The sequence below is a fragment of the Salvelinus sp. IW2-2015 genome, linkage group LG19, assembly GCF_002910315.2.
Source record: "Salvelinus sp. IW2-2015 linkage group LG19, ASM291031v2, whole genome shotgun sequence".
Taxonomy (NCBI): Eukaryota; Metazoa; Chordata; class Actinopteri; order Salmoniformes; family Salmonidae; genus Salvelinus; species Salvelinus sp. IW2-2015.
In genome coordinates, this window is record NC_036859.1 from 22,239,250 (window position 1) to 22,253,169 (window position 13,920).

Below are 13,920 nucleotides of genomic sequence, written 5' to 3' on the forward strand. Positions count from 1 at the left end.
TATAAAATAAACTTGATTTGATTTGATTTGATGCATGGGGGCTGGTCTTGATAAATCAATAAGATTTTTATTTTCACTTATCTCCGTTTGGGTATTGGTTTGGGTATTGGTTAGACTAGAATTAGAAAATTAGGGTGCAGAAATGTTATGCTCTTAGTGTAACCTTTATTTAACTAGGCAAGTCAGTTAAGAACAAAGTCTTATTTACAAGGACAGCCTACTTCTTCCTCCCCATCGGGGAATTGAACCCCGGTCTCCCGCGTGCCCTGCCCGCAAGACACAGGGATTCTTTTGCTAAATAACCCAGTACTGTACTGCCGACTGTCACGTTGTACAGCGCCTTATTTTCCGTTTCATCCTAATGGAAACCCAGAGGGGTTTTTGTTTTTCTTGGAATAGAAACACCATAATATTAATCAAATTACATTTACATTTACATTTAAGTCATTTAGCAGACGCTCTTATCCAGAGCGACTTACAAATTGGTGCATTCACCTTATGATATCCATTAATTAATTAATTAATTAAATTAATTAAGCAAGTACAAGTTAAACGTTTGGACACAACTTCTCATTCCAGGATTTTTCTTTATCTTTACTTTTTTCTACATTGTAGAATAATAGTGAAGCCATCACAACTATGAAATAACACATATGGAATCAGTTAAGAACAAATTCTTATTTACAAGGACAGCGTACTCCTTCCTCCCCATCGAGGAATTGAACCCCGGTCTCCTGCATCCCCGCATTCTCTAGTACAGACACTGCTCTCCCTTATGTAAGGAATTATGATAAAAATACTATTTTCAACATGCAGATGTTGATTTAGTTATGGATCCATAACGAATTACTATGGGAATAATTATCACTGATTTACAGAAATATTGGAACAAAGTTGTCTAATGAAGGCAAACAATTAGAATTTTCCAATCCTCTTATGCTGTAGCCTACTCCCGACCGTCATGTTGTACAGCGCCATAGTTTCCATTCCATCCTAAAAGAAACCCTGAGGGTTTCGTTTTTTGTTTTTCTCGGAAAAGAAACACCATAATATTAATCAAATTAATTAAGCCAAATTTCTTAAAATCAATCCCATATACTATGTTATTACAAAAAAGGTTTTAAATTATCTGGTAATGCCAATATGGAAGACTATCAAATGCTTCTCAAAGATGCCCTCTGGAGGGTCAAACTAGCACTAACTTGAATTAACAGAAAAACTGGCTGACAATTAAATAACGTGCCACAGAATGCTGCAGCAGCCCACAAGGTGTGCTACAGTATGACGCAACTTTTAATGGAGGAATCACTGTAATAAGTTGCATGGATGGACTCTGTTTGGAATAATAGTGTTTAACGTGAATATTTAATGACTACCTTATCTCCACACCCCACACATACATTTATCTGTAAGGTCCCTCAGTCGAGCAGTGAATTTCAAACACAGATTCAACCACAAAGACCAGGGAGGTTTTCCAATGCCTCTCAAAGGGCATCTATTGGTAGATGGGTAAAATTAAAGCAGACGTTGAATATCCCTTTGAGCATGGTGAAGTAATTCATTACATTTTGCATGGAATTACATTTTGCATGGTGTATCAATACAGGCAGTCTTAACAAAGATACAGATGTCCTTCCGAACTCAGTTGCTGGAGTGGAAGGAAACCACTCAGGGATTTCACCATGAAGCCAATGGTTATTTTAAACAGTTACAGAGTTTGATGGCTTTGATAGGAGAAAACTGAGGATGGATCAACAACATTCTAGTTACTCCACAAAACTTACTTAAATGACAGGGTGAAAAGAAGGAAGCCTGTACATGATAATAATATTCCAAAACATGCATCCTGTTTGCAATAAGGGACTAAAGGAAAACTGCAAAAAATGTGGCAAAGAAATTAACTTCATGTCCTGAATGCAAAGTGTTATTTTTGGGGCAAATCCAACACAACACACCACTGAATACTACTCTTCATATTTTCAAGCATGGCTGTGGCTGCATCATGTTATGGCTATGCTTGTCATCGGAAAGGAATAGGGATTTTTTTAAATTTTTATATAAAAATAAATGGAGCTAAGCGCAGGCAAAATCCTAGAGGAAAATATGGTTCAGTCTGTTTTTCAACAGACACTGGGAGACAAATTCACCTTTCAGCAGGACAATAGCCTAAAACACAAGGCCAAAAAACATTGAATGCTCCTGAGTGGCCTAGTTACAGTTTTGACTAAAATCGGCTTGAAAATCTATGGTAAGACTTGAAAATGGCTGTATAGCAATGATCAACAACTATCTTGACAGAGCTTGATCGACGGTAACAAGAATAATGTTTAAATATTGTACAATCCAGGTGTGGAAAGCTCTTAGATACTTGTATTGTATTGACTTAGGGGTATGAATACTTACAGTTGAAGTCGGAAGTTTACATACACTTAGGTTGGAGTCATTAAAACTTGTTTTTCAACCATTCCACAAATGTCTTGTTAACAAATAATAGTTTTGGCAAGTCAGTTAGGACATCTACTTTGTGTATGACACAAGTACATTTTCCAACAATTGTTTACAGACAGATTATTTCACTTAGAATTCACTATATCACAATTCCAGTGGGTCAGAAGTTTACATAAACTAAGTTGACTGTGCCTTTAAACAGCTTGGAAAATTCCAGAAAATTATGTCATGGCTTTAGAAGCTTCTGAAAGGCTAATTGACAACATTTGAGTCAATTGGAGGTGTACCTGTGGATGTATTTCGAGGCCTAACTTCAAACTCAGTGCTTCTTCGCTTGACATCAAGGGAAAATCAAAAGAAATCAGCTAAGACCTCAGAAAATAAATTGTAGACCTCCACAAGTCTGGTTCATCCTTGGGAGTAATTTCCAAACGCCTGAAGGTACCACGTTAATCTGTACACAAGTACCCAACAATAGTATGCAAGTATAAACACCATGGGCCCACGCAGCCGTCATACCGCTTAGGAAAGAGACGCGTCCTATCTCCTAGAGATGAACGTACTTTGGTGCGAAAAGTGCAAATCAATCCCAGAACAACAGCAAAGGACCTTGTGACGATGCTGGAGGAAACAGGTACAGAAGTATCTATATCCACAGTAAAACGAGTCCTATATCGACATAACCTGAAAGGCCGCTCAGCAAGGAAGAAGCCACTGCTCCAAAACCACCATAAAAAATCCAGACTACAGTTTGCAACTGCACATGGGGACAAAGATTGTACTTTTTGGAGATATGTCCTCTGGTCTGATGAAACAAAAATAGAACTGTTTGGCCATAATGACCATGTCGTTATGTTTGGAGGAAAAAGGGGGAGGCTTGCAAGCCGAAGAACACCATCCCAACCGTGAAGCACGGGGGTGGCAGCATCATGTTGTGGGGGTGCTTTGCTGCAGGAGGGACTGGTGCACTTCACAAAATAGATGGCATCTATGAGGTAGGAAAATTGTGGATATATTGAAGCAACATCTCAAGACATTAGTCAGGAAGTTAAAGCTTGGTCGTAAATGGGTCTTCCAAATGGACAATGACCCCAAGCATACTTCCAAAGTTGTGGCAAAATGGCTAAAGGCAACAAAGTCAAGGTATTGTAGTGGCCATCACAGAGCCCTGACCTCAATCCCATAGAAAATTTGTGGCAGAACTGAAAAAGCATGTGCGAGCAAGGAGGCCTACAAACATGATTCAGTACCACCAGCTCTGTCAGGAGGAATGGGTCAAAAATTCACCTAATTTATTGTGGAAGCTTGTGGAAGGCTACCCGAAACGTTGACCCAAGTTAAACAATTTAAAGGCATGCTACCAAATACTAATTGAGTGTATGTAAACTTCTGACCGCTGGAAAGGTGATTAAAGAAATATATCTGAAATAAATCATCTCTTTTCTTTTATTCTGACATTTCACATTCTTAAAATAAGGTGGTGATCCTAACTGACCTAAAACAGGTAATTTTTACTTAGATTAAATGTCTGGAATTGTGAAAAACTGAGTTTAAATACACTGCTCAAAAAAATAAGGAACACTAAAATAACACATCCTAGATCTGAATGAATTATTCTTATAAATACTTTTTTCTTTCCATAGTTGAATGTGCTGACAACAAAATTACACAAAAATGATCAATGGAAATCAAATTTATCAACCCATGGAGGTCTGGATTTGGAGTCACACTCAAAATTTAAGTGGAAAACCACACTACAGGCTGATCCAACTTTGATGTAATGTCCTTAAAACAAGTCAAAATGAGGCTCAGTAGTGTGTGTGGCTCCACGTGCCTGTATGACCTCCCTACAATGCCTGGGCATGCTCCTGATGAGGTGGCGGATGGTCTCTCGAGGGATCTCCTCCCAGACCTGGACTAAAGCATCCGCCAACTCTCTGGACAGTCTGTGGTGCAACGTGCGTTGGTGGATGGAGGAGACATGATGTCCCAAGATGTGCTCAATTGGATTCAGGTCTGGGGAACGGCGGGCCAGTCCATAGCATCAATGCCTTCCTCTTGCAGGAACTGCTGACACACTCCAGCCACATGAGGTCTAGCATTGTCTTGCATTAGGAGGAACCCAGGCCAACCGCACCAGCATATGGCTCACAAGGGTCTGAGGATCTCATCCGGTACCTAATGGCAGTCAGGCTACCTCTGGCGAGCCCATTAGGCTGTGGCGGCCCCCCAAAGAAATGCCACCCCACACATGACTGACCCACCGCAACCGGTCATGCTGGAAGGATGGTTGCAGGCAGCAGAACGTTCTCCACGGCATCTCCAGACTGTCACGTCTGTCACATGTGCTCAGTGTGAACCTGCTTCATCTGTGAAGAGCACAGGCGCCAGTGGCAAATTTGCCAATCTTGGTGTTCTCTGGCAAATGCCAAACTTCCTGCACGGTGTTGGGCTGTAAGCACAACCCCCACCTGTGGACGTCGGGCCCTCATACCACCCTCATGGAGTCTGTTTCTGACCGTTTGAGCAGCACATGCACATTTGTGCTTGCTGGAGTCATTTTGCAGGGCTCTGGCAGTGCTCCTCCTTGCCAAAAGGGGAGGTAGCGGTCCTCTGCTGGGTTGTTGCCCTCCTACGGCCTCCTCCACGTCTCCTGATGTACTGGCCTGTCTCCTGGTAGCGCCTCCATGCTCTGGACACTACGCTGACAGACACAGCAAACCTTCTTGCCACAGCTCGCATTGATGTGCCATCCTGGATGAGCTGCACTACCTGAGCCACTTGTGTGGGTTGTAGACTCCGTCTCATGCTACCACTAGAGTAGAAAGCACCGCGGCATTCAAAAGTGACCCAAAACATCAGCCAGGAAGCATAGGAACTGAGAAGTGGTCTGTGGTCACACCAGCAGAACCACTCCTTATTGGGGTGTCTGCTAATTGCCTATAATTTCCAATCGTTGTTTATTCCATTTGCACAACAGCATGTGAAATTTTATTGTCAATCAGTGTTGCTTTTTCTAAGTGGACAGTTTGATTTCACAGAAGTGTGATTGACTTGGAGTTACATTGTGTTGTTTAAGTGTTCCCTTTATTTTTTTGAGCAGTGCATATTTGGCTAAGGTGTAGGTAAACTTCCGCCTTCAACTGTATGTAAATGAAATATTTCTGTTTTTAATTTGAAATACGTTTGCAAAAATGTTTCAAAACATGTTTTCACTTTGTCATTATGGGGTATTATGAGTGTTATGAGTTGTAATTCAGGCTATAACACAATAAAATTTGGAATAAGTCAAGGGGTATGAATATTTTCTGAAGGCACTGTATATGTACTGTAGCTGCTCTTAGTCTGTGTGGGTTGCTTCTGAACAGGTGGGAGGTAAGTAACTAAGCAAGTAAAGTAACTAACATACGTGTTTCAAAGTTGGCGATGACGGTTCCACTGGTCAAGGGTCCCTTGGTGGCGTAGAGGGCTACAGAGTAAGTGGTGCTGGGCTTGAGTTTACTAAGCTGGTGCTCCTGTTTCACACCTTCCACCAGGAAGGTATTAGCTGTCACTGCAAGAGTAGGAGGAACACAAATACATATTAGATTAGGAGAATATATGAGATAGTAAACAAACCTGACTTTTATGATTACATTAAACAATTTGGAGTCTTAATTATTAATGTATAGCGGTTGCCTTGGATATGCATGCTCGCGGTCAGGGCTGGTAGATTGCGGTTCCTATGGGTGTTACATGCGTCAGGTTTAAATCCATTTAGCTCAAATTCATGATTCCTTATTTGTTTGCACGACTAAACTTTGTACAATAAATCTAAATAAATTGCATGTTTAATAAATGGCTTGCTGTAGCCTCAGAAATACCAGGATCCATGTCGATGGTGAAAAATAAAAGGTTAACAAAAATGTTCAGCCATGATTTCATTGCCTGGCTGAGTAAATTAAAAAGGACACCTAATGAACAGACCAAAGAGTCAATAGAACACATTGGCAAGAGGTTGCTGAAGAACCATAATTTGTGGCCATATTGATGAAAGCTGCATCGACTAGCAAGCGGATGTCTGAGCTGATTTCCAAGTAGCTGTGCGACACTTTCCTCTGAGAGCCGACTTGGCAGGAGTCCAGTCCAGCTGGTCTCACTCTACAGACTCAGGGTGCTCTGCACGCTCCACCCCTGTAGCGGAGAAACGTGGCTGTGAGAAGACAATAAATCCACCTACCCTGGTTGCAGGTGAGGGTGAACACGTAGTTGTCAACGCTGGACAGAGGAGGGTTCCACCGGAGTAAAGCTCCTTGTGGGGTAATGTTGAGGGCTGTTAGTTCCATTGGCATGTCCATCGCTATATCAAAGAAAGAGATGAAAGCAATGTATAGCTCAGAGAGGGTACCAAGATGGCCCCATCACTTTCCAAAATGTAATCAACTGTATGTTCCAATTTGCAGACCACCATGTGGACTATATACTCTGCAGATTGAGGCTAATTTATAATGACTCTCTTCTCCAGTGAGATCACAATTTTTGCTAGTATAACTTTAAATCAAAGACAAATTATACAGTCAAATATTCTGTACAGTACACAGAAGAATAGTTCTTAAAAGCTTTTATTTCAGACTCCCTACCTACCGGAAAACCAAGAGAGAGTAGGAATTTAATTACACGTTTAACTTAGTGTTTTAACCTCCAAGTTTTCATATGGATTTTTGGCTTAACAGAAAAAGTATAGAGAATACAGAAATAAACAGCTTGCCTTGAAAGGACTTGAATCAACCGTTAATTCACCATACCCTCATGTCTGGGAAATGGCTAAGATTATATCTAGGAACTTTAGTCACACTGCTTGTGAATGAAAGGTGTTTGATTACACTCATTACTTAAATTACAAAAATATTTAATTTAATCTAATTAAAGCTGTCAAATTGAAGTGAAATAAAATTGAATTAGATTAGATTTGAATAAAAACAATAATTGTATTTCTGTAACTGTTGATTGTCCTATTTGAAACTAATGAATATATGTCAAAACAAATTATATATATAAAAAATATATATTAGATTGAATAAAGCGTGTAATGATGTGTGGGGATGTCAGTAGCACCACTACTGAGTAGGGATGTGTTTGTGACTAGTTGGTACTGGATGAACCTTTAAAGATGATGGCGCATGGAGAAGGATGGAAGCGGAATGACAGAAATCGGGTGCAAAAGAGGTGGTAGATTTATTAACAAAAATTGTTACAAAAATAAATAATTCATGTATAAGATGTATAAATAAATATATTTCCGGGAAAATGAAAATGACAAAAGAAAGCTTAATCAGAATAAAGTACAAATAAACTAAAAAACGGGTAGGCTAAACATCCGGAAGTATAGAGTAAATGCTTTTTCCAACTATGAGGTTGGAATAATACTGTGAAATTGTGATGATAATGCCCTTTAGCGTAAGAGATGTTTGAAAAGACCGCATTAAATTTCCACCTGTTTTGGTTGTATGGAGTTTTGTTCTGCCTGTCACCAGGCGGTAGATTAGTTAATAGGCTAATAAGAAAGAGAGTTCCTAACCTCTGCCAATAACAGCTCGTTTTCACTTTTCTCCTCCCCACTCAGACCACTACCAGACAGTCTATGCAAAATTCTTTTTTGAGAAATTGCTATTTGCTAAGAAGCTATTTTGTTTCTTTTTGACCATTTTAATTGAAAACGATCACAGTAAGGTACTTATTTGTGTTCATTTATTTTCCACTTTAATGGCAAACTTTCTGTTCTGATAAAATTCACATCCAGACATTCTCGTTTTTCCCAAATGTGTTTATTTCAGAACCCTTCTGTATGGAATGTTGATGCTGTCTTAAAGCCCCATGGAGAATTTGCATTTTATTTATTAAATCATCACTGTATGTCTAATAAATCCCTTTGTGTGTATATTTCATGAAAATAACTCCAAATATACAGTACAAGTCACAAGTTTAGACACACCTACTCATTCCAGGTTTTTTGTTATTTTTACTATTTTCTACATTGTAGAATAATAGTGAAGACATCAACACTGAGGTAGTCTCCTGGAATACATTTCAATTAACAGGTGACCCAATCAGTTGTTGTGACAAGGTAGGGTTGGTATACAGAAGATAGCCCTATTTGGTAAAAGACCAAGTCCATATTAAGGCAAGAACAGCTCAAATAAGCAAAGAGAAACGACAGTCCATCATTTATTCAAGACATGAAGGTCAGTCAATCTGGAAAGTTTCAAGACATTTCTTCATGTGCAGTCGCAAAAACCATCAAACGCTATGATGAAACTGGCTCTCATGAGGACTGCCACTGGAAAAGAAGACCCAGAGTTACCTCTGCTGCAAAGGATAAGGTCATTAGAGTTACCAGCCTCAGAAATTCTACCCAAATAAATGCTTCACAGGGTTCAAGTAACAGACATTTCTCAACATCAACTATTTTGAGGCGACTGTGTGAATCAGGCCTTCATGGTTGAATTGCTGCAAAGAAATGGGGCGGCAGGTAGCCTAGTGGTTAGAGCGTTGGACTAGTAACTAAAAGGTTGCAAGATTGAATCCCTGAGCTGGCAAGGTACAATTCTGTCGTTCTGCCCCTGAACAAGGCAGTTAACACACTGTTTCTAGGCTGTCATTGAAAATAAGAATTTGTTCTTAACTTGCCTAGTTAAATTTAAAAAACACTAATTGGTGAGTTTTCGTTCCAACCGCTCTGTCTTTGTGAGACGCAGAGTAGGTGAACGGATGATCTACGCATGTGTGATTCCCACGTGAGGTGTGGGGGTGCTTTTCTGGTGACACTGTCAGTGATTTATTTAGAATTCAAGGCATGGCTACCACAGGATTCTGCAGCGATACGCCATCCCATCTGGTTTTCGCTTAGTGGGACTATCACACCACCAGGCTGTGTAAGGGCTATTTGACCAAGAAAGAGAGTGATGGAGTGATGCATCTGATGACCTGGCCTCCACAATCACCCGACCTCTACCCAATTGAGATGGTTTGGGATGAATTGGAATGAATTGGACCGCAGAGTGAAGGAAAAGCAGCCAACAAGTGCTCAGCATATGTGGGAACTACTTCAAGACTGTTGGAAAAGCATTCCAGGTGAAGCTGGTTGAGAGAATGCCAAGAGTGTGCAATGCTGACATCAAGGCAAAGGGTGGCTACTTTGAAGAATCTCAAATATAACACCTTTTTGGTTACTACATGATTCCATATGTGTTATTTCATAGTTTTAATGTCTTCACTATTATTCTACAATGTAGAAAATAGTAAAAATAAAGAAACACCATTGAATGAGTTGGTTTTGACTGAGCCTCCTTTTGCCATTGAAATTCTCATTCTCATGATGACACAAATTGTAATATATTTACATACCCACGGTGTAACGTCCTGACCAGAGTTCTTATGTGTTTTGCTTGTTTAGTGTTGGTCAGGACGTGAGCTGGGTGGGAATTCTATGTTGTGTGTCTAGTTCGTCTGTTTCTGTGTCCAGCCTAATATGGTTCTCAATCAGAGGCAGCTGTCAATCGTTGTCCCTGATTGAGAATCATATATAGGTGGCTTGTTTTGTGTTGGGGATTGTGGGTGATTGTTTCCTGTCTTTGTGTTTTGTCTGCACCAGCTAGGACTGTGACGGTTAGTTTGTTTTMMRKWTTTMMWTAGTGTCTTGTTTTGTGTTAATTAAATAATGGAAAATTACCACGCTGCACATTGGTCCTCAGATCCTTCTCGCCTCTCCTCGTCTGAGGAGGAGGACGACTTAGACTGCCGTTACACACGGCCCTAATTGGCAGATAGGATCGTCTAGGATCTAAAGCCTACCCCGCTTACCCCTTCAAAGTATGAGGATACATATTCAAATAAAAGATGTCTGGTCATTGGTCAGAATAATCAGATGAGATTGTGATGTCATGCTGTGGGCCAAAAACCATCCCACCTGAAAAGGCTGAAAATCCAGGCGTTGTTTTCAAAAAGCTCTTACACTAAACGGGTATGTTATTTCAACCTCATATTGTGGAAATATCATAAAAAAACAGGAATGAATGTTTATTTTTTTTATTCCCTTTTCTCCCCAATTTCGTGGTATCCAATTGTTAGTAATTACTATTTTGTCTCATCGCTACAACTCCCGTATCGGCTCGGGAGAGACGAAGGTCGAAAGCCATGCGTCCTCCGAAACACAACCCAACCAAGCCGCACTGCTTCTTAACACAGCGCGCCTCCAACCCGGAAGCCAGCCGCACCAATGTGTCAGAGGAAACACCGTGCACCTGGCTCCCTTGTTTAGCACGCACTGCGCCCGGCCCGCCACAGGAGTCGCTGGTGCGCGATGAGACAAGGATATCCCTACCGGTCAAACCCTCCCTAACCCGGACAACACTAGGCCAATTGTGCGTCGCCCCACGGACCTCCCGGCTGCGACAGAGCCTGGGCGCGAACCCAGAGTCTCTGGTGGCGCAGCTAGCCCTAGACCACTAGACCACTAGGGCTAGCTGCTAGTGCCCTAGACCACTGCGCCACCCGGGAGGCCTGGAAAGAATGTTTTTGACTGTACTGCGCCTTTTATCTTCAACCTAGTGGACAACCAGGAAGGGAAACGCTTTGTTTCGTCGCTTTTTAAGTAAACTTCAGCGTTAGCATAGCAAACACAACATTCTGTTAGTTATAGCATGACTTTTCCTATGTAAATATCATTGTGGGTTTACCAATAAAGTTACCATATGGTTTTTACCATGATAAACGTCGTCTGTCATCTTTCATCATTATGAATTCGATATGGACTACTGTACATGTAACTTTCAATGAGGGTTGGTAGCAAAGTTTAGAACAATCAGAATGCAGGGTTTTTGTCAGGCAAACTGGGTCTTGTGAAAAGGTAGGGGATAACCTTTTCACGTGATGTAGTCACCTGTCTCAATCAATGAGTTAAGATTTGATGGATTACTTCATGGAGCAAAAAAAATATTTATTCTAATAACAGAGCATTTTGTAAATTCAAACGAACAACCTGCAACTAGCCATTGAGGTTTAAATGACATGCGTTGTCTTCCAAGTCAGGAATTGAGGAAGTATCGCCAAGTAAAGGTTGTTCAAAAATGATCTGTGCTACGCTTTACACTACCTAAGAAATAACGCCTACCAGCCAGCTGGAACAGTAGTAATGGTCTGACTAGGCAATATTTTTAATAGCTAATATTAATGCAACGTAGTAAAAACACCAGAATCTGCAGAACCACAGTACCTGTCTGCCCCAGTCACAGCCATTAGCTGGACAGTTGACTCAGATCGAATGAATCCTGGACAGTCATTACCTTTGGAATTGCAGCTAGTGCCTCAGTGCCTGACAACAGTAGCTACCCGGCCGGCAGGACTCTCCAGCGACTGCACAAAAACTCTTCCTTAGCGCCAAGGATCTTAATAAGCTGTCTGTGTTTTTGTTTCTGACCTGTAAGTGGAGCACCAGCCCAGCTCCGTTCATGGCAGAGCTTCTCATCTTACACATTGGACTTTGAGACACTTTTAGGCACAGCGAGCTCCTCTTTCCGTAACGGTTTTTATCTCTTTCTTGCTGAACCACACCACAATGGAATGATATTGTTCTACTTATGACCCTGTTTTAATGAGCGCTGCCAAGTGCTCCTTCACATAGTTTTGTAAAACACTGCCTGCGACTGCAGCATTAGCAGAATGCTAGTGCTCATCTGTTTCTCTGAAAATAAGTCAATAGCAAAGTAAACGTTAGCGTGTTTTCTAGTTTTGAATTACATGAAGATTGTTTTCCCTTTTTTGTTTATTTGGGGGTGTCTCTGTCTCTCTCTGTGTGTGGAGTCCTGAACCTTTTGGTTTTGGAAAGACATCTCTACCTGGCTCATCAGTATGCAGTGGTGCACTCCCTTTGCATGCAGTGGCGAGCTGGTTAAGCCCATGTTAGCGGAGTTCACTTCACACCCAGAGGAGCTGCTGCAGCCTACACACCTCTCTCTGGTAGTTCACTAGATGTAAAATATATCTCACATCTCACACAGCTCAATGCTACGGAGGTCTGTCTATCTGACTGACAAACTGCCTGACTGCCTGTCTGACAGAGGAGAAGCAGAGACAGAAATAAGGTGAGGCTAACAATTTTAAGGCCAAGGGGGTAATGGTAGCTACAATCGCTACAGCAGCAATGAGAGGCAGGTATTCTACTGTCTGTGTCTGAACATCATTTCTTAGTGTGCAGGTGGCAATGTGAGAGATCCACAGAGTGGGTACTAAGAATAAAATTCACTGAAAAGACAGAACGTTCCATTTATCTTGGAAAGACGCTCTGTCTGACTCCAGAACATTTTGTTCCCCAATCTCATACTCCGAGGAGCACATATAATAATAACTCTAGCTATCATTTTAGCAAACAAGCTAGCTCACTTGTCAGTCAAGAAAACATTGACTCACTGGAAAAGTTACCAAAACAGGATTGTATTGGTTGTTGTTTGATAGTTTAGGGGTACCACGGCATGTTTGCAGAAGTTATATAGGATGTGGAGACAAAGATTATATAATGATATACATTGTCAGTTCCTCTCTATAGTGGCATTATAGCTGAAGCAGTACAGGATCGTAAGGGGTCAGAAAAGATAGTAAGGGGTCAGAGGTCAGACCTGTGAAGACACTGGTGGTGATGGACTTGCTCTCCTGGCTGCCCCGCACAACGTTCAGGTTGATCTCATACTCTGTTGCTGGGTGGAGGCTGGACAGGGTGTAGTTAGTGACGTCATTGTCAATTACCACGCTGTCCACTGTCCCTGAAGAACATTGTATTCATTTAATGTTGCACTGTTACAGTACGCAGTCTTTCTTTTATAAGAAGTTGAACTTTCTCCTCCAATGCCAAACAATGGAAAAACATGATTTGGTCACACTTGGATTTGGATCGTCCCATATAGATGATCTACAGACGGTTATACTATCAACACACTATAGGTTGATAAGCAACTGCTTACTAAGGTTACGGTTAGGATCAGAATAATGATTAGGTTAAGGGTTAAGCTTATGGTAAGGGTTAAGTTTAGGGTTAGGATGAGGGTTAAGGTTAGGGTTTGGGTTACGGTGTTAGTGGATAGTTTGTTGAAATGTGGTTGACAGTTATTGAACATCTACGGAATATCTACAAACCATCTACTTGGGTCTATCCAAATAAAGTGTTACCCATCATTTTTTTATGAACTTTTCAATGAAAACATGCCAGAAATGTTTGCTTACCTCTTGCTGATTGATAGGACATCTTGTAGTAGTCGAAGGGAGCGAATGGTCTCAACCATGATATGATGACGGAGTCTTCAGTGGCATATGACACAGTCATCTCTTTAGGTGGATCCATTCCTCCAATAGAGAATCATAGTACATGTTAAGAATGAAGAGATGTCCTTGCTATTGAGACACACACTATACACTAATACAAGATGTTCTTGACATTTGACATAA

At 41.0% G+C, this 13,920-nt stretch overlaps 1 protein-coding gene across 1 annotated transcript in view; it reads right to left on the reverse strand.

The window, feature by feature from the left end:
- LOC111979751 (tenascin-R-like) overlaps positions 1–13,920 on the reverse strand; it is a 178,943-nt gene that overhangs the window by 25,596 nt on the left and 139,427 nt on the right. The window contains 4 exon segments of the mRNA XM_070449031.1: positions 5,858–6,001; positions 6,668–6,787; positions 13,098–13,241; positions 13,699–13,818. Coding sequence (XP_070305132.1) covers positions 5,858–6,001; positions 6,668–6,787; positions 13,098–13,241; positions 13,699–13,818 — 528 coding nt within the window.